The 25,564-nt window shown below is 43.3% G+C and overlaps 1 protein-coding gene across 2 annotated transcripts; it reads right to left on the reverse strand.

Moving 5' to 3' along the window:
• Positions 1-322: 322 nt before the first annotated feature.
• Positions 323-24,750, reverse strand: LOC308044324 (tropomodulin-3-like). 2 transcript variants are annotated; one of them, XM_080350965.1, is made up of 11 exons: positions 24,696-24,726; positions 23,718-23,834; positions 17,771-17,957; positions 16,211-16,367; positions 9,567-9,689; positions 8,872-8,961; positions 8,243-8,373; positions 7,021-7,128; positions 5,501-5,644; positions 5,047-5,191; positions 323-3,043 (listed from the first exon to the last, which is right to left on the reverse strand). In XM_080350965.1, the coding sequence occupies exons 3-11, from the start codon at positions 17,894-17,896 to the stop codon at positions 3,012-3,014; spliced, it is 1,056 nt and encodes a 351-aa protein (XP_080207091.1). In that variant the 5' UTR covers positions 17,897-17,957; positions 23,718-23,834; positions 24,696-24,726; the 3' UTR covers positions 323-3,011. The 2 variants fall into 2 exon arrangements, with proteins under 2 accessions (XP_080207091.1, XP_080207090.1); XM_080350964.1 differs by lacking the exon at positions 23,718-23,834 and having other exon boundaries at positions 24,696-24,750.
• Between the last annotated feature and the right edge of the window lie 814 nt (positions 24,751-25,564).

Consider the following 25,564-nt stretch of genomic DNA (forward strand, 5'->3'; position numbering starts at 1 on the left):
ACACTAGGACAGGTGTGACCGTACACTGGGACAGGTGTGACCATACACTAGGACAGGTGTGACCGTACGCTGGGACAGGTGTGACCATACGCTGTCACCCTCCTCACAGCTGGTGCACATCCTGCTGCTGCCTGCTCCGCGAAAAACAAGCTCCACAGAGCCAGCAGCCTTCGGTCACTCCCTTTCCTGCTGAAGAAGTAATAGCTTGACATAAACACATTGGTCAACGTGAGGCAAGTCAGTACACTATTAAAAACAAACGTACAAACCCCAAACCACAACAAGAATACAGTACTTTAATAATCCAAAACTTGTACTGGGTTACAATCTGACAGCATATAGTGCTGATAGGCTAAAACACTCCATTCATGTTTCCTCAATGGAAATTTAAACTGAATACTTGCTCGTTTGTAGCTTACAAACAGTGTTACTCAAGCTGCAGAGAGAAGTAGGCTATTCCTTTAAAATATACCAGTAAACAGATAATTGCTTTGGAATATAGGCTATATTTCCATGCTTAGCTTGGAACCAACAGAATCAACATTTGTAGTCAATTTGAGTTCTGCATTAAGCCTGCAAAGTAGTCAAGAAGAAAAATAGTATCACTTCTTTTGGCAAAAAGACCTTGTGCTTTTGGTCACTGGCTATCAAAGTAATACCACTTCCGCACTCAAAACTAATAAAGTCATACACAAGATCTCACTCCACTTGCCAGCATTTCATCAGGGTTTTCTTTGCTTGTTGAGACTGTTTGTGATTCCTGGCTACAGACTGAATCCCTTCATTGATTCCAAAAAGGAATTGTAGGCACAAAGGTGATTGTTGTAACTGCTCCACGCAGCTCTCCATCTTCGAGGAGGAGATGGCTGCCCTATCTTGTTAGGTAATGATAAAATATATCGTCACAGAGTCACAATACGTGAACAGATTTCCATGAACATGCAGCCCTTCAACAAATGAAGGAAGACGTGACAGCCTGGTTTTTGACACAAAATGATTATGGTCCTCAGCAAATAAAAAAGTCAAGTACAGCTTTAGGCAACTGAGCACATGACATGCTTTGGCCACGTTTATACATCATGCCTATAAAAACATATCTAATTGTGACTTAATGCATACTAAATAAGAACTCCCAAAACTAAAAAGCTCTTGAAAATTTACAAAAGCCAAAGCCAAAATAAGCCCTTTTTATTATTAGACAGATCACTTCTATTTGTTCTGAAGTTACAGTATGCATAGCCTTTGGTTTTAACAGAATTGATCCTGACTATACTTTTCAGAGCACACATTTATTTGTAATTGTAATAAAAGGCCAGTTTTGAAATAGGAAAAAATGCTTTTCCACAAGTATAAAGCAGCTATATACATCCTCAGTGAAGGCACTAGCGCTGAAAATTCTCTGTACAGTTGCAGTAAAATTCCAAGCCACCTGCAGAATAAAGTCTGTTTAAAGATCCAAACCAAGACTTGCAGCAAGTTAAGACATGGGCACAGTGTCAGAGAGCTGCTCTGTTAACTTGATAGTATATACAACCTGATGCAAAAATCTCAGTCCCATATGTTTTGTATACATAGAATGCTGACCATATTATGATCCTTTGATAAAACGGTTGTCAGTTGTGTTCTGTGTCTCTAGAAATATAGCCAAGCAGTCCCTTAGAACATTTTTGTGAGCTTATGATCTCATGACGACATTGACCAAGTGAGGACAGGACAGTCCACACAGACCTACAGCAAAAAGCCTCCAGATATTGTCTCAGAGAAGTCTACTGTGATTATGTACAGAAGTTGAAGTGATACTTGTTGCCTTATTAGTTTGCCGAGATATAGAGCTTTACGTACTTTAATAATCGCTACGCCACACAGATTGACACTGCATATTGGTTGATTTCTGCACGTCCTGTGTAGTGCTGGAGCATCAAGACATAAGTAGAACAGAAAAATCCTTTCTTAAAAGTGTTACTTCATTGCTTTATTAAAAAATGATAGATTTATATGACATACTAATAGCTTAATGCAACAGCTTAAAAAAAAGGATTTTTTCCATTTGCCAGCAGCTTAGGACACTGGTTTTACTGGTTTCTCCTGTACAGAACCACGCAGATTTTAACAAATGCATGTCCACTACTTGTAGAGAAATTTATATTTATGAATGTAGATAAGGATTTTTAAACAAAGAATACCAACTAAACCATGCTGGTGAAATCAGTCCCGAAAACATATCCAGTTTAGATACAGGGCAAGACACAGTTATGGGACGTTTTGAAAAAGACTCTAAGGATTTAGGCGTAATAGAAAAGGTGTCATTTTTGAAGTTCCTACTTTGTTTTCCTTTCTGCAAGGCTTCCACTTTTTTATTAGTTCTTCAAATCTCTTGGGAGAAGCCCTTAGCCAATTGATTTTCGTCTGGTTAAAAGGGATGTTGTTAAACTTAATCACAGTATCAAGAACTAACGTAAAATAAGAAAGTAAACCCACAAATAAAGCTGTTAAAGATTTCTTTTCAGTGCATGTGAACAAGGCTGAACAGCTCTACATGAGTCCAACTGTTGTGTGAAGAATCCCTTATCACTAACACATTGTTTTCAAGAATATACACACCCCTCAACGTAAATAAGCACCCCCAGATTCTCTAACAAACATTTCAATTGGGTCATTATCTGCCCAATGATCTTCAATGTCCCATTCTTTGACTACAGACAATTAAACCATTGATTTGGAATTACATTTTTAGTAGCAAGCACAGCTGGAGTCTTGAAATACAAAAAAGTTCATAAAAAAAAACCCAGTCAAAAACTATGGTACAGAGACTAGTGCAGTTACTGTGTCTCAATCTGAAAAATGCGATGCATACCAGCAGATTATTCATTTAGCTTTGCTTTAAAAGGAACGGGGTTTCCAGTCTTTTCCCTTCTAAGCCAGGCAAACGTAGCCCGAGGTTGCCGAAGCCCACGGTGACCAGCGCGCCTTGACGACCCTTGAAACCTCCTCACTTCTCACCACAAGATCCACTAGTTGTCTCCTTCAACCCTTCTCTTGCGAACTGGGACAAGGGAGAGGAAAGAACAAGTTTTACTATTTTAGAATTAACCACTTTTTATATTTCTACAACATCACCATAAAGTTTCACAAGTACAACTTAAGATAATTGACACTATTATCCATCATTTTAAGGTTATGCTTTAGTAGTGCTTATTGTATTATTCATGAACAGCTTCAAAGGTTTGTGAAGAGATGCTTTTGGGAAACATTAATCATTTTCTGTTTGATAAGCAGATTTAGCCAGTACTTGGTTTTTACGTTGCTGGTTTCTAGTGGTGGAGAATTAAGTTTACATGCTTCAAAAGAAACAGCACAAGAGTTTCATAGTATAGCTAATATAATTTATACATTTCGCAAAAAATCATGTTACGTTCAATAGCCTAAAGTGTTACATCTATCAATCAAAACATATCAATTGGTCAGAAAACACAAAAGCAATGAAAATTTGTTAATTAAATCACTAAAGGTCCCATGCTATTTAGACTCAAGAATATGCAAGATTGACTGAATGACTGGAGTTTTGCTCGGTATTTCTAGTATTTTGAGAGCAGCACATAGACTCATCTCCACCGGAGTCCAGGCCCGTGAGCCAAGCCGCGCGTACCTCCTCCCATCGGATCGCAAGCGAGGATGGAAGAATTTCCACCCTTAGACTTCTCCAGTCATGCAGTTAAAAGGACCATGTGCGGTGTCAGACAGAGGGAAGGGACGCAGTACGGCACACTGTCAACAAGGGATACAGAAGATGCAGACTGGTTTTTTAGAAGAAACGTACAAAGACAGAAATGAGAGACTGAGAATATCTGTTTTCGGTGCTCAATACCCAACGGGGTATTGAGAGTAACCTGTCTCTGTAGCATCAGGGCTGGAGAGATGAAAAGGTATTTGCAGAGACTTTTACTCGCATACTCCAGACTAAGAAAGCAAAGAAAAAAGGCAAGATATCAACATAGAGTTCCAACAGTCAGACACTAAAGTGAGAACTAGTGAAAAGAGAAACCTTAAAGGAAAGCAGAGAGACACCTGAAGTGTTATGATGAAAAGGTAACTGATTTCCAGCCTGTTTTGAGAAGTAGTTACGCAGTGCCTGAGTGCTCTGTTCTGTCCCTCCTCCTCCATGTTCTGCAGAGCTGTTACCACTTTAAACTCGACTCAGGGAGGAAGCAGATCTTTAAACCAAATTCCAGCTTCCTATGTCATGCCTTCTAATGTACTCCTGACCTGCTACTACTAGAGCGCTTGGCCCGTTTTCACACTGGTGAGGTGTGTAATCCTTATCACACGGCATCTAAAGCCAAGAAGTTTAATTAAATGGAGCTTTAAAATGTAACTCTATTTAAATAGATGGACCCTTTTATTTTGTTGCAGTTGAGATTTGACATCATTATATAATTTCCATTCAAGTGCTTTATTATTAACCAATTTTCTGCTGGTCCCTTCACTTCGAATTCTAACAGATGAGCTCCGACAAAACTTACTGCAGCAAACGCGGTGCCGCGGCTCCCGCTGCCTTTCAGAGAGGCAGGAAGGGACCTGCACGTGAACAGAACCATAAGGGGAGAAATGGCCCCGTCCCAGCCCCTGCACAGGACAGTGCGTTCGGTTTCCTTGCTCAAGCAATCCAAATGCGGCTGGGCGTGCTGCACTGAAGAGGGCAACCTGCACCGCTAATTGCAAGTACTGCTTTTTAAAGGAAAAATGAGTCTTATCTGAATAAAACTGAACAATCAAAGCTACTATTTTCCCTCCCTTTGCCATAGCTCACATGGAGTTTGAATGTTCTAGACTGTGCTAAAAATCCTCAACTCATACACCTGGACACCCTGCAACAAAGTAAAAGGAGAATGTCAAGCAGCAACAGAACCGGAGTAAAGCACAGAAGAAACCTAAAACTCGTATTTTACTCTCCTGGTTATCCCAACAGAGAAGGAGAAAAACCAGACACCTTTAAAACCTGTGCACACACACATTCATTTATAGTCACTCTCCAGTGACAGATCTTACCCAAATCATTGTTTTTTGTGATCGCTGCAGCTGCCCTGGCTCGAGGTCCCTGTTGTGTGAAATGGTACCCAAACTTGAGGATGTTGGTGTTTTCTTCAAGCATCTTGGCAATTTCTACTTCTGCAAGTGTGCCCAGCTGATGCCTCTGTTAAGAGGTACACAAACACAACAGAGCTTGTGGAGAGCAGAACACTTCCATCACATCAGTCAATAAACACTTAGCTTCATTTTGATTAATCTAAAAGGTCATAAAATACGTTAGCGCACTTCAAAGCACGAGCAAGCACAGAAGTGACCAGGAATCACCTTCAACTGGATGCCTCTGAGAAAACCATTCATGGGCTTAAGATATTTAAAAGTAGAATATTTTTGAACGGTTATCAAGTGCCTTCTGAAAATACTCAGTCAACTAGACCCATTTGCATTACAACATTACCATCGCCACCTCACTCACCTGATTATCAATCTTGATCTCTGTCAGTGTTTCGTTGTCTCTCAGTGCATCGACCAGTGCCAAAATTCCAACTCCAGTGATGAAGTTTGACTCGATGTTTAAACTTTTTAACGATGTGTTTACTCTCAGCATATCTGCCAGAGCCTTTGAATGCAAGAAAGCATCGGTAAACTTCACAGTTTTGCTACAGTACATCATTGGACACAGTGATAACCATTTCCAATCAGTAATTCAATAGGAGCAAACAAGTTCACAGATGCATACTGTAAATTTGCAAGTTTTCAGGTATTATTTGAGACTAAAGTGAGTCTTCAACCAAGCATTACTTACATTCCCCTTTTTTAGTATTTAATCAAGAAAATGTCTGTCTTTCATTACGAACTAAAAAGCTACACAGTATATAAATAGTGTGAAATTAGCATATTGGACCAATTCCATTTTGTGAGCCTCCTCAGCATGCAATGAGTAACGCAGGCTGCTAAGTGACGGCCAAAGAAAGGGCATTAGCCAACTGAGAGGAGAATTAGATGTGGTTAATTTGTCAACAGGAGATCTGACTTTCAAAACACGTTGGTAGGAAGCAGTACAGTTCAAAGCTCTTATGGGAAAGGCATACACCTGATCTTACTGCTGAGAAAATAAGAAAACAACAATTGGTAACTGCTGAGATTTACTATCATAAAATCCACAACCTTTAATATTTTTTGTATCAAGTCACAATGGGAAAAAACCCCAAACATACACAGGACAAAAGCACACCTGAGGTAACCAGCCTTTAGAGATTTGTATTATGCTTCAGTTCTACTGAAAAGGAACTTTTTAATTGACTCCAAACAAAGCTTTGAAAGATTAATTTGTTCATTTAATGGAGTGTTTAAAACTGGGTTTCTTTCTAATTGGAAATAAAAACAAATGCAAAGGATTGTCCTGGTACAACAGTTAATGCTGTTTCCTTACCTCTATATTTGCATGTAATTAAGTTACTGCTTTTGATTCAACATGGGAAAAAACAAGACCAGATGATAAATACTTATGTTTGAATTGTGTCAGACTAGATACCTTGACTAACATTATGCTTTAATGCCAATGCTTTAAGCCAATCTTTGGTAACAGAGAGACCCAAAAAACAGGTATTTTACAACTGTCTTCAACTAAAACTCTGCTTAGTTGAAAATATTACGTGCTTTTGCAGTCTTCAAATGTGCCTTTTAAAATAATTTTGACTATGCTATTGGCTCATGGAATGAACATCAAGAACTAAACCATCAGGAAAGAAGGAAAACCAGAAGGAGGTTATCAAAATGAAAAATCAGGGGGAAGGGACTGGGAAAAAGAATTCTCACTCATCCATCTGACACATGGCTGTGTATTAGACACCTAGTCATCAGTTACTAACTTTGACACAACACATTTTGTTAAACAAAACATACTTTACAGTGTAATGGAATTTAGTCCTTTTCATCCCCGAATATTTAACCGGGACTCGGTTGACGCCGTTGTTCCGTCACCGCAGTACTCACCACGGCCACGGGGTCGTTGCTGCGGGTGGCAGCCAGGCTGAAGCTCTTCACCTGCGTGTTGGTTTCTAAGGCTTTTGCAAATTCTTTCAGCGTTGGAATTGGTATGTACTTGAATTAAAAACAGCATTAAGATAAACAAGTTTATCCCCCCTCTCCCAACTTCTTCCATTATCTTATTATCATTACAGCAAAACCTACTATAATAGTAACTGTCGCTGGTCTCCCACAGGCTCTCAGTAAAGGCTTACAGGTGTAGCAAAGCTGTACGTGAGATGCAACGGCTATTAGAGACAGCAACTCTATACAGCAAAGTCATCTTTACTGCACTGATGCCATTGTCACCGGAGAAGTGTTAAAAAAATACTCAGCTGACTTGGAACTGCTATCGAGCAAAATTTACATGAACCAAACCTTTTGCTAACTATCAACGTCATATTAACCTTTCACAAATAGAAAAAGATTTAGAGTTTTAAACTGGTGAAACCATTAGCATTTCATCGTTTGTGTTCTATTAAGAGTAATTCCAGAATTTGCCAGTTTATAGTTCGATAATTTCTACAGCGTAGTAGCAACCGAGTGTAAAAGGATTAATTTTACATAATTAAAGTAGCAAATTTCTTGGTTTATTGTATCAGCAATGTTGTTCTGTTGCCTTTTTAGGCATTTATTTTTTTCCATTGTCCAATATTCCTAACCACGTTTTATTTCCTTCCCTTAGCGAGGGTAACGAGCAGCCGGGGGGGCTGCGTCAGGACCGCTGCAGTTCTGCTCCCTCTCACTCCAATATGCAAAAGCATTAGTCATGTTTAAAAACACAATGGTTACACTTAGGAGCAGAAGCTGCTCTAATTGCCAACAGCTCTTTTGCACAAGCATCAGGAGGCCGTCAGGTACAAACAGCGCTGTGTTTGCAAGGAGAAGGTTCCAAGGAGAAGTCAGGTCCCGGGGGTGAACTGCTGGAGCTGTTGCCAACTTGGCAGCCACAGAAATCTGGGCCGGCAGGAAGAAAAATCTAAGGCTTTTTAAATGCACATTTGGCAAAAGAAGCCAAGATGGCTTATTGGTTTGCCTCCAGGTTTCTGAGATTACACACATTGCAACATTTCACAGAAAGGCTGCTGTACTTAAATAAGCCTATTGTGCTCTCTTACAGAGTTTCGCAGCTTAAAGTGTTGTCTACTGAGAAAAAGCAGCATATTTACCGCAGACTTCAGCTAATTACCTTAATGTTATTTAGATTAACTTCAACAAGGCAGGAATCGTTATCTTTAATCCTTTGCAGTGTCTCCTCCACATTGGTGGGATTTGGTGGTTCATCAAAAACAGGCAACATTTTCTCACCTTTTACTATATCTGAAAAGGCATTGAATTGTAATCAAACAGGTCACGTACGTGCAGTGTGAATAAGTGATACACATGCTAAGTATTCACTTTATTTAAAGGTCATTTCAGTCTTTACATCTCTCTCCCACCCAAACACACACCATCCTTTCCTGACCGTATTTTAATAAAGTTCCATTACTTTCCAAAGGTCCTTGCAGCCTTTCTGCCTCTCTGGCACACCAGCTTTTTTCAGAAGGCACTTGGAAGTCAGATTACAAACACAAACTTGACACCTAACACTACTTTCATCCCTCAAAAAGTGAACTAATTGAAAAATAGATTTCAACGTGCATATGTATTTTAATTGCACTCTTGCCAAAACTCAATTGGCAATGCTATAGACATGCACATTTCAAATTGAAGACTGAATAGTCTATAAAGAATGCCAGTGCAACAGAAAATAGTAAATGCTGTAGTAACTGTGCAGTACAAAGGTGCCATTTACCCAGCCCTGGCGTACACACTTACTGGAGAAGCTGTCTTTGTCAATCCCGTTACTGCTTCCTACTACATCACAGAACTGACTGTTTGGTAGCAAGTTGGACATTCCCAGTATGGCTGGACAAGGAAAACAATAAAAGAAATGTTACTGTTCCTGCATAATTCAGCTCAGAAGCAGAGTTCCTTTAAATAATAACAACTGATGTTTGTAACAGACCCAGTTATCAATACAAGAAGCCATTCTATGTCTTAATCATTTAAAGAAAAGTGGAAAAAATAAATCAGTGAGAGACTTTTAGTTGGTTTTCACACGTTAGAAAGAGCTGAGCTCAGCAGGTTCACACAAAGCTGAAAGCGCAGCTCAGTCACAAAATCCTTGACTGAAGCTTGAGGAATACAGGCATGTAGCAACATGTTCTTATACTCGAGAAAAAGTGGTAGCGTACACAGCAAAACCAGCCGGTCTGAGGAATTCACTTAAAGGTTTTGAGTTTGAAAATCAAATATCTTATGCAGGCCAAACTCATCTACTTTCCTATAAATTGCCACAAATCAACAAAGATGATACACTATAACCAGATTGGTATATAACATGTTCTGGTTTCTATCACAACCACAACTTCGTACAGTCACATTTCAGATAACAAATACACTACTGCATTAACTATAGATCTTTCTTGTCTAAATATGCACCAGCCCATTCATACTTGAAACAAACTAACCTGCAAGGTCACCTAATTCAGTGTCTGTGGCACTGGTCAAGGCTTCCTCCAGCTCTGGATCCAGAGAGAACTTTTCTTCTGTGTAAGGCTGCACAGGCTTCTGCTTGGGGATAAATATTTTCCCTGGACAGAAGAGAGTGAGAAGTCTGATGTTACTTTATATTATATAGCTACTTATCTTGAAACATTTCTGTACTTAAGGAATACATATTACATCGAGTAAACCCTGAGAAAAGCACCAAGGCCAGCACAAAGGAAAGAGGTTTCTTCTGGTTGTTCTTGAAAGTCAGAGATGAAGACAGACCATCAGCAGGAATATAACATTACTTATTCCAAATTGTCATGATTCCAATCTTATTTGTTCCTCGTAAGGTTTAGAAAGTAAAACATAACGTCAGTCACAAAGCAAGGTAACAGATTTCTCTGCCAAGGATGCTATGTTCTAAAATGATACTTAGAAATGTCACGAAAGATTCAATGGGAAAAGGAGCAGTAGTAATATCACATTCTGCACCAACATTTTAGTTATTACAGGTAGGTAATGGGAAAAGTTACTTTAGGAGAAACGCATTCTAAATAGAGGTCTGTACGATCAGTGTAATCCCTGCATATATCTTCAGCTAAAAAGTTAGAGTAAGAAATCAGAGTACGAGAAAGATATTCTAACAGTTATTCTGCAAGCAGTTTGGATTTGGCTGATTCAGAATTGGAGGAAAGTGCTGCTTGGGCTCGGGACAAATTCACGTGGCAAAGAAAAGCTCCAGTAGTGCCTGAGAGCAAACGCGATGCATTTGAAAGAAGTGATTCGCAACTAGAAAATGGCAAATCTAATCTTAAGAGTTACCCAAACTTTTCAGACTCGCCAAGTTGCCTGAGCCCCAGCAGACAGAGCTGTGGGACGGGGCTGGCTTCCACCTTCCTTTAGTTCATTCCCTGGGTTAATCATCTTCCTGTGATGCCTCAGCACTAATTCAGGAACCCGCTCTTGTCCATATTCACAGCTAAACACATTTCCGCACACAAACCGTACCAGCTCATCCCGGCTACGCGATGACAGCCACCGCGCGCTAGAATCACAAGAGCTGGGCAGAAGCCAGAAGCCCAAGATTTTTTTTGTACCTCGTACTGCGTACAAGTGTGTATCTTGTTATATGTTTGGACCAAGTTTAACATTTTTAAATACCTTCCAATGACAAGAAGCTTTAAGGGGATGTTTCAGTTTAGTTTCTGGGAAATTCCGACAAAGTGGGGCTTTGGTTTCCCCACTTGCGGGAGGCGATGCCCGGAGTCGGCTGCTCTGCCCCCGCGGCCGCGGGCACAACGAACCCCAGCCACCTTTGCTCTCCCTCCAAATGCCCACCCCAAACTAAAAAGAAAATGAACTACAAACGATTGTAAAGGAAGTTCATGTGTTACCACTAGCACAGACTTCAAAGAACTGGATCAGGTTTTTCTGTAATAACACAGTCTGATGACCAAGATCTGTTGCTAGCAACACAGTATTTTTGTTCCTGGGTTGCTATCTCTTTGGAAAGTTGTATAAATGGTCATTATCCATATTTAGAAGTAGAAAATAAATCTTCTTACGTAACAGTACTGGCTACAAACAGTAGCTGGAAGCAGCTGACAGGCATTACCACCCTCACCTCGGGTTTGATGGACGGTACAAAACAAACTATGTTTGTGATGAAAATAAAAACTTCATAAATGGAAGGCTTAGGTAGTAAATGTTTAAGATTATTTTGATACAATGATACAGTACATTTCTACCCTAATTTTATTTTACCAGCGTCACTTGCTGGGGAGAGAATAACTTTCAACTTCAACTGTACTTTTCAGAAGAGAATGTTTGACGAGGTTTCCATTAACCCATGAACTACTCTGAACAGTATAACGTGATGTAAAGCCGCTTGATGTTTGCACTGTTTTCCCCTCAGTGATCCAGACTGGTGGAAAAGTGAGGGTGTCGGAGTATAAGGAAGGAGAGGGAAGGTGTGATTGGAGCACCTGAGCCTGCGTTCACATCATCCCATTTGCAGCACCAGCGCAGCAGGGAGTGAGCAGAAGGCAACTCATCTCAGTCCAAAGCAACTCCGTGAAGAAGTATTTTAATTGAGATCAGCCTCCTGTCTGGCTCATCACGCAGAACCCACAAAAAAGCTCTACTTTTCCTGATGTTGTTTTAAGTAATTCTTAAATTCATAGGCTAGGAACTTCTGGTTCTAAACATTTCCTTCCTCAAAGTGAGACCAAGTTGATCCATACGTGCCTGACTCCAGCTCCAGTCACATGAACTGATCCAGAGCAGTTTTTGTTATAAAACAGGTCACACCCTTGTGTATATAATGTCTGATTCACTGGCTTCACCTCATCCTAGCCCAGAGTTCAGAGGTTTACAATGCACATACGAAAGCAGATCCTTCCCCACTCCCTATTTCTAGTAATGAAGTTACTTCAGAAAGGGTAAGAGCCCTGTGTCTCTGAGGACAATGATTTAACCGGAGGGCCGCTGTCAAGGGAGTTTGGCAATTCTCTCCCTCCTTTCCTAGTGTAAGCTTTAAAACAAAGAACAAAAAGAGCCTCCACATGTGCACAGCCCATGAAATGAGAAGCTTCCCTGACCCTCAAGTGGAACGTTTCCAAATAGCAGGGATTTAATCACATGAAGGAACATGACATCGTCCTTTCCAGCCAACAAGAACTCTGCAAAGATTAAGCAATACAACATGAAGAGGCAAATTTCAGAGAAGTTCACATCATTTCTGTAATAATGATATCTTCAGGCTGCCTGTGCCTTTGGCTAACATGGTAAATGGTGTAAACCCCAGGATTAATTCACAGGCTTTGTTTGCAACAGAATGAACTTCCAGTCCCCAGTTGCACGCAGTTGGGTTGCTCAGGAGGCAGAAAGGTTGGCGCTGCCTGTTGAGGTGCCCCAGGCATTTCATATGGAACCAGAGCAGCCAAGGGGGCACCGAAGCCTCACAGCACTCAGCTCTGTTCAGCCTGGCCGTGCACAGTGTGCAGCCAGGACCGTTCCCACACAGCCCTGCCCCGTGCCAGGAGGCAGCAAGTGACCATGACATGGAGATCAGAACGTCTAAAATCTACCTGGCAGTAGACTGTTCGCAGAAAAGGAATCAAGTGTCACTGAGGACAATTGAACACAAGCTCATTCATTAGGGACTTTATGAAGAAGAGCAAGCGACATCTGATACATTCATCAATCCAGAAATTGATATAATCCACAATTCACCAGTCACCAATTCTTACCATGTGACAGACTTGGCTTCATCAATTCATTTGTAAGCACAATTTAATTCTAATTTTTTAAATTCATCTTACAAGCAACTTGCTCAGTGTCTTACTGTAGGAACAGCACTGTTATTTGTTATCTGATAATAGAACACGTAGAAGTGAGTTAGAAAACTGTTTTACATTAAGGCCAGAGTATCACATGTTATTTTGTTTCAGTGGTATCGTATGGAGAATGTCAGTTGGACAAGCTGTTTCTCCAAAGCTCCTACAGGATATTAGCCTTGTTTTACAACGTGCAGCACGCTTCCTTTAAAGAGCAGTGAGTGAAGGGCAAACAGAGAACACAGCGCCCCGAATCTGCTGCGACGGGAGCAAGTGGTGACCTACAGCAACACCTGAGCGGGACACCCACAAAGAGCTCCAGCCAGGTGAGTGCGGTTCCGCCTGACCGTGTTTTCTGGGTGACACAGCAGAGGGGAAGGAAGAAAGCAAAACAGACCACAGAAGTTTCAATGCAAATCTGCACAGAACACACACTCTCCACAGGAACACAGCGCAGAGGGAGAGTTGGAAGGGAAAGCCACAACCAGGAGAGCGCAAAGGCTGGAACTGCAAAGCTTGGTTTACATAAGATTTGCCTTGCACTATACAGCACAAAGTATGTTACTGATATATGTTTTATCTCAGGTGTAATAATTCTCATCTTGTGCTGCTCCAAGAGAGCTGGGAAGCATTGGTCAGATGTTGGGACACGCTCGAGGGCGACAGATCCCCGCGCTGCAGCCTCTCTTCACGCCCTAGCTGCGCGATCCTTCCCCTTGCTGCGAGCCCTGGAAAATCTCTACGACACGCTGACACACACAGGTTGAGACAAAGCTAGTTTTGTTGGAATTATTACCACATTGCCCTGATGGATCTCTTGAACAATAGCTTACTGTATGGCTCGACGCTTAATTGGAACAGAATGTGACTTAAGTCATTAAATCATGTTTAAAAACAAAGTGTCTCTTTAAGGGTGCTTTTAGAAACAAAATCAGGCACCGGAAAAATGTGATAGAATATAATTTAGGGATTGTTGAACTGCACTTTTCTTTAGCACTGTTCATCTCTCTACATCACGATACTTTCCGTTATACCAGATCTTCCACATTTCATAGCACACAGCAAGAAAAGTTCCAAAGGTTGGGAGAAATCACGTCATCTGTCAGTGAAAGAGATGCAACATTGTTCTGATAACGTCACCCCAAAATGTGGTACTTTGGACAACTGGAAGAAAAGATGCTCCTTTCCACTGTAGGAGGGAACAAGATTAGTGGAATCAGTAGCAAGCCAGGATGTTTAAAATTAACCCAGGGTAAGCTGCTTGGATAAACCAGCAGGCTAAACCGCCCCACAGGACACTGAAAGAGGAAAAACAAAGAGAAAGAAGGATAGATTTTTCCCCTTCTTACTCAATTAAATGAATAATTAGACAAAGAACAATGAGACCAGCTAAGCACACAGAGGTATTTTAGCAAAACCTGGCCCACAGAAACAGCACCCAGAAAAACAGCTGCAATGCCAGTCCATCTTTCTCCCCCAAAAGCTCTAGATCTGAAGGTTTTCTTCTGAATTAACAGAATACTCAAGCAAGATTTTAACCTACTCCATTCCAAAGTTGTTAGCGTTTCTCCATAGTACATTTATCTAGCCAAAGAGAAAAACTATAAGCCATAGTTGTCTGGTTTGATATTAATTAAAAGCACATTAGGGTAAGAGCTACCTCTACATAAAAAACATCCTACAAATATATTGAGTTTTGCTCCACTCCATTTCCAAGTTTTGCGTCTAGATAAGATCACGATTTCTTGATTTAAAATACAAAGTTACATGGGTTTGCCATTTTTTGTGCAGAATGGCTGCAAACATGCAGCAAGTCAAAGCTGAACCAGAACGTTTGCATGAGGGAGAAAGAAAAGGTTCCCCTTCGCCCCCTGTACCGCGAGCTTCGTTAGCCTTTCTGTCTCCTTCCGCCCGTTTAACAGACCATGCATCTCCATCCTGAACATTTCTTTCACATTTTTAGTTTTAATGAAGCTACATTTCATTTTCATATTATTTTCTAGTCTTCTATGACAGTAAAATAAATGGTAGAGAAAGTTATTAAATAGCAACTTTTCTTTTTACGAGATACAGGAAATTTTACTAACTAAACTGGTATGACATTGCAACATCCAGACAATTATTTAGTAATACTTTCTTCCATAAAGGAAATGACATTTGATCTTTCTTAACCAAGATCTTCAGTACAGCTGGACCATTCTGTTTTTCTATGTTATTCTCACAGATTTTATCTACCCAAACAAATAGTTTCGCCACGTATGTGTATACGTAGGCTGACTTTAAATAACCACCTATCTGAAGGAGGCCCTAGTACTCAGCAGCACAAGCAGTAGTAACTAGAACAACCCCCCCGCCCAGCCTCAGCCCCTGAAGGAGCGCAGGACAAGCTGGCTGGGCTGCAAGGGGTTCCCCAAACCAGCTGCGAGGCCCCAATATACTTGAGCTCAATCACGTTGAACCGTCGGGCTGTCTCCAGCTTCCAGCAGCAGATCCGTGGGGCAAGAGGCAGGACAGGAGGAAACAGCAGCACACAGCACAGCCAAACCCGGGACCAACAGGCACCTCCCCATAAGGGCAGCGCTGCTATAGGCGCCTTTGTCTGCCTTCCATGTGCGGTACATTGCGACTAGATCCAAAGCAGAGATTTGAAATCCCAGGCTTTAATGTGTCCATGTATCGGGTCAGTGTTTCCATAGTTTTTAGACCACTAAACCATTGCCAGGCTTCAAAGCTCCTTGTGATGTTAACTGTGTAATTAGTAACAGTAACTATACAATTTTATTAAACCTCTCAGTAAAGGTACCAGAAAGAAAACCTGATTGCATACCCCAGTTGCCTGGCCTTGCCAGCCTACAATGTCTTTGCACACTATTGAGTAACTACCACAACATAATTCTACTGCTATTTTTTTTCCATTCAACACAGGATTACAAACGTTACTTCCTGTGCTCAGCACCACAGGGCATAAGCCACAGGCACAACATCAGCGTTTGTTATTGACACAAATCCGGGGTAGCTCTTACTTTGAGGATACCATCCCCATCAGAACTTTGCAATCTTTGAGTCTCATTTCCTTCCTGTGCTCCAGGCCAACAGCACAGCAGCCCAGCACCATGGAATGCTGGACAGGAAGCATCCCACCTCCGCACAGTAGCACTCGTTTGGAAACACCATGAGTGGAAACACATTACAGCTGCAGGTGCTTCAATAAACTGGTTGACAGCAGCTCTGGCTACTCCACTCCAGAGATTTCATAACCCCTGCACCAGAAAGGGCGGTGTTACCTTTCTTTTCTCTTGTAAAAGGCACATAGTCTTCCCTGTCCTTGTGCTCAAGAGCCTGCTTCTCCAAGTACGCCAGGAGCCGTTCCCTGTCGAAGGGACTCGAAGCCTTTTTAGCAGTCTGGTCTTTCTGTCGGAAGCCCGCAGGCAGAAGCGCATTCTGCAAAACAAAGCGGAGCAGATGAGGACAGCTCAGAAAGTCTGAGCAAACACCTGCTTAGTTTCATTTCCCTCTTTCTTCCCCCTGTCCTCGAGGTTCAAAGTCGATACATCATCCTTTTTAGGCAATCTTTGATCTCTTGCCAACTTCCTTCTCTTGAGGCAGTTGAGGACGCAAGGTAATCTAGTCTTTAGATACCAAGAATATGGTTAAGAACAGAGCGCACTGCACTCGAATAGGACTGGAGCAATTCTTTAAGTGCAACAGCTCCCAGCACTCGACTTGCCAGTTACTTCACATTTCATTTCCAGAATGAACACCATTTAAATGAGTAGTAGTAAATAAAACTCAGCTATTTACAGTTCAGACATTCAGACTGCTTCCTCAATTGCTTTACATCCACTGTTTTTAAGTCTCTAGGATAACTGCCTATACTATTGTCCGGCATTTATACAATTGCCCAGCATTTAACACAGAGTATTTCTACTTTGGACCTGACGCAAGGTGGGGTGGGTTTTCCTGCTATCATCAACATATTTCAGGTAAAGGAAAAAAAAATAAAAAAGCGGATATTAGTATGGGAAGAACAGAACATATAGAAATTCAGACTGTCATAAAACCCAACCAATCACTTTTGCTACTTCTCTTCAAAATGTCTATAAAACCAGAGTCAAAATATCAATAATGTCTTGCAGATCATAATATTCTTAAGTGATCCTTGAACATCAAGATTAAACTTAATCCTGGCATTGTTAGCAAGAACAGAGAATTAGGAGGTGAAAACACAGGTCTTGAACTCTGACATTAGTTGCAGTATCAGTAGAGGACATAACTCAGCTCTTCCTAACAGAAAGCTAAAATATTCCTTACTCAATACTCATGCTGACATAATCATTCAGGAGCTGAGTGATTATTGTGTCCTCTCTGCAAAGTCGGCATGAGGACAGGAATGGCCATGGGCTACAGGGACACGACCAGGACCAGCTTTGCGCCCTCCCTCGCCCATCAACCCCAACTCCAGAGGCAACAAAGCATAAGTGGATGCCAAAGGGCTGTTTACCAGACAGGGCTGGGAACAGGGAAGTTCAACAGGCCTTTCTAAAGAAACTTTCATCTCAAGAACATGACTAAGAGCCATTTTTATTTACAAATAAATCCCAGAAGGCTCCTCCTGACAATCACTCCTTCCATTTTCCTCCACTGCAGTTGCACTCACATTGCAAACAGGAAATAAACACTTGAAATATTATATACACATGTATATCTATAAATAAGATAATTAGCAGACTAGGAAAAAACTCTGCCCAAAAGTAAATTTTACAAGGCAAAAAAAAAATCTCGATTTATTTCAGACCAGTTTCTGAACAAATAAAAAAACAAAACTTCTCTTGGCTAAAACCTACCTCAGGGTCAAGATCATCCAAAACTGTTTCCAGTTGTTTCAGTTCTTCTTCCGACAGTTTGCCGAGAATTTCATCCTCATCAAGATCTTTGTACTTGTCCAAGTCCTTTCGAAACGGGAGCGTCATGACTTGGGCAGCAGCGGGTTGCTCCAACGCGTCAAAAGCCAACTCCTGTTCTTAACCAGATCTGTTAAAAAAATAAGAAGAATTAACCATAGCTGAGGGAAACATCCCAACTACAAAGCATCTTCAACCTCCAAATGCCTCCGTGGAAGGAAAGCTTTTTCATCCAGTATTCATCCCTGTCTGTCCCTCTACAGCAAAGGGTGCTTGGCAGCTCCCTACACCGTGTACACCTTTCTGCTCCATTGACGCTCCCACCCCGCCGTGCCCTTTTCCACCACTAACTAAGCTGTATATACTTTTCAGACAAATGCCAGTACACAGTTTCTTGAACTCCAAGGCCATAATTCCCACCAAGCAGGGCCGGCTGCAGACCAGGAGGGAGGAGATACCAACATACCCACTATTTATGAGCCCAGCTTAACACCACCGCTTTTTACAGACAGTGCAGGCAAAAGAAGAGTTAAGATGCTTTTGGTTTATTGTTGCTGCTGCTGTTCAAGGACAGTAAAGCAGAACTTCCCTACAAACAAGCTAATTGGTTATTACTGACTCATATCCCTGTAAATTACCTACAGAGGGAACAAAGGAAGTTTCCCTCTGAGTTAATTATAGAACTGCCATTGAAGTAACATTCTGTTCTGTCCAAGCAAAATTATAATACCTTGATGAAAGGCTTAGGGAATACAGCTCGTAAGTAGCAACACTCCCAACAATCCTACTACCAAAAAACCACCCATATTAAAAATACAGAACAGATTGCATATCTGCTCACTTAATATTATACTTATTCTTGCTTCAAGTCGAGCACACACACAAAACAAGGTAACTAGAATGACTCTGCAAGTGAGCAAGAATTGCCGCAATGTATTTGGGGAGCAAAAGCTGCATCCATACATTCAGGCTCATTAGGCTCCTTAACCCCTCTTGTTGTCCAGCAGCCCACATTCCAGTTCGGATGCTCACACCACATACATTAACTGCATAACTTCAAACCTGCACTTACTCTGTACTTCCAAACCAGATCAATTTAAAGTTATCATCTTTTAAGTAAAAGGAAATGAAGGGCCACATATAAATACTATACCATGGAATCCCACTTCCAGGATTCCTTCACCTCGGTTGTTTACATGCAGAAAGGTCTCCCTGGCTGTCACAGTTATCTATGCTGGGTGATACTTTAATTCAGAGACACTGATCAGATGTGAGCACATAAAGGTTTGTTCAAGTCATTCAGTCAAGTTTACCTGTAAAGTAAATCGGGTTTTAAGAATTGCCTTTGCAAGAATGGTAAATTTTCAGTTCCTACTAATGTCTATACCTGAATGAGGAACATATTTATGGCTATTTTCAGGATGTCTGCTTTTAAAAAATATTACTGGTAGCAGCACTAGACCTTACTTTTAAACCACAGTTTACATCAATAGGACATAATTACAAAGCTAAACTACCAACTTAGGTCAAGTTCGGGCACAACAAAAACCAGGAGGAAATCTCAGTTTCATGGTAAAGTACATAAAAAAACAGTGGCTTCCTCCGGACTAAACCCAAACGTGTTGAAACAGCTTGGACCTGTTGCAAGAGGCCACAGAGCTAACAATACCCGAGCTCAACGGCTGCAGAAGGTGCAGAGAGCAGCACACCCGTGCTTTTCAAAGCCGTGTTCTAGAAGTAACACAAGGAGTGTTTCTATGGCCTGATGTGCCACCTCCTGCAGTTGTCATAGTCTCGTGACGTTTGTTTCCCCAGGTGCGCAAAGGCTGAAGGACAATTAGCTGGCAGCTGCAGCAGATGCCACTCGTGCATGCAAACCTCTCATTGCTAGAGCCTTAATGTTTGCCCTTCCCTATGGCTTAAGCCATTACACACTATCATAAGGGAAAAACATTTCCTGCAGCTGATTACACAGCATTGTTTGTGACCAGGCTGCGTACTCTGAATCCTCCATCAGCGTGCTGCCATTTACCACATTTCTGCATGTCCATTTGCATTCAAGTATTAAAAGGTGTAGTTTTAATGGGTAATTACAAGGAGCAGAATAGTTAGCATACTGCAGAATAATGCTCCCCTTTCTCTGGAGGAGAGCAGCGCTGCATAACCATACATTACATTCATGTAGGCTCTATTTCCTCTCCATGAATTGCTGTAAAACGCAGTCACCCAGAGTGAATTACCTTTTATTTACTGCCTTGGTGTGTTTTACATTGGAAAACTACTCATCCTTCATAACACATTAATTAATGTTCAGGTCATAGCCCTTGATTCTTACTTGCTTCTATAATATGATCAAAGTAGCCATTTCAAATCCTGAGCTACAGCATTCATACACACACACAAACGTGGAAAATAGGGCAGCAGAGTGAAAGAAACCCTCACTGTTTCTGTAACTGACTCGTCACTCGAGCAAGATGAAGAAAATCACATGCAGTCCGGCAAATTCGAGTTTTGGACATAGTTTCAAATACTTACCAATCAAAAGTATTTATTTAAATGTGAAAGCATACTTAACGTGAGACGCCTTTAAAGAATTATGATGGTAGCACTGATTAGCACGTCTGTGCTACACAGAGATTGCTTGGTAATGACTTTTGGAAACATTCCCTACCAAAGAAACCACAGCATATGATTCCATACATGACACTCGTATATAATGTACTAAAACTCAGGTTTTAAAACATGGTATCAGGAATTCCATTGCCTAAAAAAGGCACAAAGGCCAGCTGAAGCCCCATCTGATCAAGCAAGCCCTTTTGGCTCCCATTAAACACCTCTGGTACTCTATTTGCTCTCCATCACTCCCCATAGCAGCGCAGCACAGGCAATGACAGGTGTGCAACAAATGGCAAGTTTTTAGGAGTGCTTATTCAGAGTCTGAATATTTGTGGCACATCTAACTGCGAAATCATAGGCAAAACTGTAACCATCCAGTTTGGCTTGGCAAATACTTCTCACTTCTTTGACGAGCAGAGCTGGTTTTCTTACAGGTATCCTTCTCGGCTTTACCATGAAAACATTACATATGTTAAAAGTCAAAGGGGCTAATATTCTTTTTTCAGATACATAGCTATAAATCAAGTAAGTTTCTCACTCTAGCAACTTAATAGTCTCATAAAAAAGAAATTCAGGGAAGTGGAAACAAAGCCATCACTTGCAATCAATCAAATTTCAACTCTCCGTTTGTTACTCAGAAGAGAAGTTGGAAAGTCAAAAATGAAGATATTCTGCAGGACATCACAGAGACAAAAATCTTGCCATTATTCCTTTACCTGAGAAATGAACGAGCAACTAAGAAATCAGAAGACAGTAGTAACTTCATGCTGTTCAACAGTTGCCTGAATCATCCCCTACAAGACTGTCAAGCAGCTTTCACAAACCTCTTCGCTACAAGTTAATATATATTTGTTTTCTCTTCTCTGAAAGTGTATTTTTAAAAATCAAAATACTCTAAAAATGGCTATTTTTCTTTTTTCTTTTTTTTTTTTTTTTCCAAAATCCACCCCCCAGAAATTTCTGTGATACTTCAGAACACAATTTCTTGGGACTGTAACAGGAGTAACTCTTGAGAGCTATCTTGCCCACAGGAAACTACAGTTCTGTTAAAGTCCACTGTAAATGGTTTCCGTAACTGGGATTTTAAAATAGAAGTGACATCATGAAAAACAAACCGAGCCGGTTTTGGCCAGCACGTTTGCACAGTTCGCTTCCATCTCATTTGTTCCTTCGGAGGCTCCTTCCACCCAGCCTCTGGGTGAACCCGACCCGGCACGGCGGGGTCTGGAGCAGGGGGCTCCGCAGGGCCGGCGCATTCCTGCACCAGCCGGGGCCCCCGGAGCAGCGCAAGCTGAGCGGTTCCCCAGGGAACACCTACCACGGCAAGAATTTCATTTTCCAGTGTGCGTGATCATCCAGAACTGTTTATGAAGAAAGTGCTGCCCTTGGAAGAGCCATCTTTATTTACCAAAGCTAGGAGAAAAATGAGTAAATATAAATATTATCATAAGCCCAGCAGGTTCCTTAGGATGTTTTTGTAATGCCTTACGGTAACTCTGAACAGCTCAATGCTGCTTTTCTTAGCAGACAGCTCTCAAAAACACACCTAAGCCTTGCAAATCTCCTGCCTGGGGTAGGGTACTGGAACCAGGTTCTGCAGCCCAGGGAACCAGCAGCCATCCCCTGGACCAGGGAACCAGCACGGAACCAGCAGCCATCCCCTCGCCCAGGGAACCAGTATGGAACCAGCAGCCATCCCCTGGACCGGGGAACCAGCACGAAACCAGCAGCCATCCCCTCGCCCAGGGAACCAGTATGGAACCAGCAGCCATCCCCAGGACCGGGGAACCAGCATGGAACCAGCAGCCATCCCCTCGCCCAGGGAACCAGCACGGAACCAGCAGCCATCCCCTGGACCGGGGAACCAGTATGGAACCAGCAGCCATTCCCTGGCCCAGGGAACCAGCACGGAACCAGCAGCCATCCCCTGGACCGGGGAACCAGTATGGAACCAGCAGCCATCCCCTGGCCCAGGGAACCAGTATGGAACCAGCAGCCATCCCCAGGCCCAGGGAACCAGCACGGAACCAGCAGCCATCCCCCGGCCCAAGCTGTGCAGTGCCAGCAGGTGGCAGCTCATCTTTGCCCAAGGTTTTGGGTCAGGGTAAATTATGTTTTCCAGCCAGTTTTCCAGAATGTTTTCCAGAATAGCTATTCTGGGCCGTATTTCCCACAAAAGCAAGCCCGAGGCTTCATTCTGTTCAAAGAAACAATCCACTAACTTTTATACAGGGCAAACTGAGCTTCCCCAACTTCACATTGGTCCATACAGTGACCTGGGAAGTAGAAGGGGACAGGAAACTACTGCAGAGTAACTACACAGAGCATGAGGATTCCCCTGTGATGAAGGAAATTGGAAACACCTGTATTTCCAGTTCCTGCCAGCTTCTCCTCTGTATCAGAGGACACCTGGAGCCACACAGAGCCCACTTAACGCTTTTATACGTCCTGTACACAACTGCACAGAACTAGGACACAGCTATCTTGCAGGCAGCGTGCTCTGATGGCTAAGCTGCCAAGTTGGCATTGTCCCATTAAAACTCACTCCTGTGTGCCTGCTCTTGAAAACCAGTCACGCACACTGCAGGGCTGCACGGACGAACCCGTCCAGGCCTGGAAAGAGCAGAGGCGACCGTCAGGAGCCCCGGCACGCACATGGACAAGCTGCACGGGGCACGAAGCAGCAGCCTGGGCAGCACAGCAGGTGGCATTTCAGCACACCCATCTCCACCACACTTCCAGGTGTGCTCAAACTAGCTGTAGGGCAGCTCTTATGGTCCCAAACAAATACCAGGCTGAGATAAGCTAAAAATCCCAGTTACTGCAGGTCCTGCCCACCCTGTGAAATGCCTGTGGCAGTGATCGCCACTCTAGCTGCCCACTCCCTCTCCCAACACTCAGGGCAGCACCGCTGCATTGGGGGTGGCTGCCCCACCAGGATGAGGGGTGCTTTGGCATCATTTTTTCTTAGACAATAGCTGGATTTTCTCCAATGGAGTTGTACAGCAGGTGGACATTGATACACAGTATCTCCTCCTAGAGGAACTAAAGGTGTTTCAGCCAGAAAGAAACATCGGATGCAAACTATTTGAACGTTTATAGAAATGTTTATAGAAATGTTCAGACAGTTTGCATCTTATGTTTCTTTTTGTAGCTCTTTTTTTTGTAACAGATACAAATATCGGAATGTTTGTAGAAACATTATAGAATGTTACATTATAGAATGTTTATAGAAACATTCAGATAGTTGTTACAAAAAAGCGGTGAAACTTACAAGCCTAGAACGGAACAGTCTGTTGATTTCCATTGTGTTACTTAGAGAAGACTTCCAAGTACTAGTGAATTTCAGGTTCTTCCTTATGTCACTGGCTGTCTTTCAGACTCTGTACACCTGACACAGTTAGCAAAACATTAGTCTCGGGGATATATTCAATATATTAAAGCAAATTTAAAGCATGCAGCAACATCTTTACAACAGCACTTCAACACGACTTGCGCCTACCCACAAAGAAACAGGCAGGTAGCTCGCAGAGCCTCCTGCTGAAAGCTTGTGTGCAGTGTTCTCAGAAACACAGACGAGCGGGTGTGCAGGCGGCCCCGGCCGCTCCCCGGTGCGCGGAGCCCCCGGCCCCCGCCACTCCCCGGTGCGCGGAGCCCCCGGCCCCGGCCGCTCCCCGCGGGAGCCCGAACCCTCCGGGCCGCGGGCGCACCGGAAAAGCTTCTTCCCTCATTAAGTGTCATTAACGTGCGCGCTTCAGAAGTTGTAGAAAACATACACAGCAAGTTGAAAGAATTATGCTAACCAGATCCACAGGCAAAGTGTTTAAAGTCACAGTTTTCGGGTTTCCCAGCCAAGCCGGGGCTGGTAACCGATGGCCCGGCAGCTCCGCCGGCTCCTCTCAGCCCCCCGAGCCCCGGTGCCCGGGCCACTGCCGGGGAGCCCATTTCCCGGGGCAAACGCGGAACCCCGCCCTGCGCCCTTCAGCCGCGCACTAAGGAAGCTCCGACCGTGCCGCTCCGGAAAACCAGCCGAGGTTTCGGGCCCCCCCTCCGGTGAGCCGCTGGGCCCCGGGCCGGGCGGGCGCCGACCCAGCCCGTTCTCCTTCCTCCTCCCGCCGCGCTGTGGCAGCGGCCAAAGGGCTGCGCCCGCCGCCGCCCACCCCGCCGTGTCCTCCCCGCGCCCCCCGCACCGCTGCAGCGGTCGCGACCACGCTCCGGCCACAGCCCCGGCCCGCGGCCGCTCCGCACTTACCCGGGCGGCAGCGCCCCAGCTCCCTCACCGCCACAGCCCCGGCTCCGGCTCCGGCTCCCGCACCGCCACGGCGCCGCGCCTGCGCGCCCCGGAGCACGGCGGGAGCTGTAGTGCGGGCGCGGCGCCGCGGAGCGCGCATGCGGGGGCGCGGCGGGGGCGCTGCCGGGCGGCCGGACCCCGGCGAGCTGCGCGCACCGAGCGGCCGCATTCAGCAAAGCGATGGAACCGCTGAGCAACGTCCCTGGTAGACATTGCCACCCCCACTTAGAGAACAAGGCATTTGTAGCATGAAAATAATAACCAGTAATCGCCAGCACAGTGATGGCAGTCGCAACCTCGAAGTGTTTTCCAGGTGTCGAGGGCTCTGCAGTGACGCTGTGACCCAGGAAGAGTGGTCCCAGCTTCACACAGCAGGCGAGGCTGACACGGCCATCTGTTCAGAGCCACTGGAAACGCTTGGTGGATTTGGGAAAGGAAAGCGGGGGTGAATTGTTGCCCCCACTGGCATCAGTGTGGGTTCTGCTGTCTGCTGCCAAGATTTCATTTCATAAGATACATAGGGTGTAAGGTATCAGATATAATCCATCTCATTTAATATGGAGGTTATTTAAAATATTTAAAATTCTAGTAACTTACGATTAATACAGTAAATAAGGATATTTTGCCAAGTCCTGGCTGTGCTGAAGTCATTAGCAAGGCTCTTATTAACAGAGACAGAAATTCACCTGATAACTTATATCAAAATCAGAATTGTGCAGACTTGAAATAGAAGAGTGCAGTGTTCTTTGCTTCCAAGACAGACACTCCCTATGTGTGTGTAGGAGGCTGGGAGCGGTCAGCAGGTGATGGAGCCGCCTGCCCATCGCTGT

Source organism: Nesoenas mayeri, assembly GCF_963082525.1.
Source record: "Nesoenas mayeri genome assembly, chromosome: 11".
NCBI classification, from domain to species: domain Eukaryota; kingdom Metazoa; phylum Chordata; class Aves; order Columbiformes; family Columbidae; genus Nesoenas; species Nesoenas mayeri.

What these genes read in the sequence shown, in the direction of transcription:
- LOC308044324 (XM_080350964.1), bottom strand. Translation starts at nt 17,896, where the DNA reads ATGACGCTCCCGTTTCGAAAGGACTTGGACAAGTACAAAGATCTTGAT. An exon ending in TGAATTAGGTGACCTTGCAG is followed by an intron (nt 8,962 to 9,566) that starts GTTAGTTTGTTT and finishes TTCCTTGTCCAG; the next exon opens with CCATACTGGGAATGTCCAAC. An exon ending in CACAAAAAACAATGATTTGG is followed by an intron (nt 3,044 to 5,046) that starts GTAAGATCTGTC and finishes CCCTTGTCCCAG; the next exon opens with TTCGCAAGAGAAGGGTTGAA.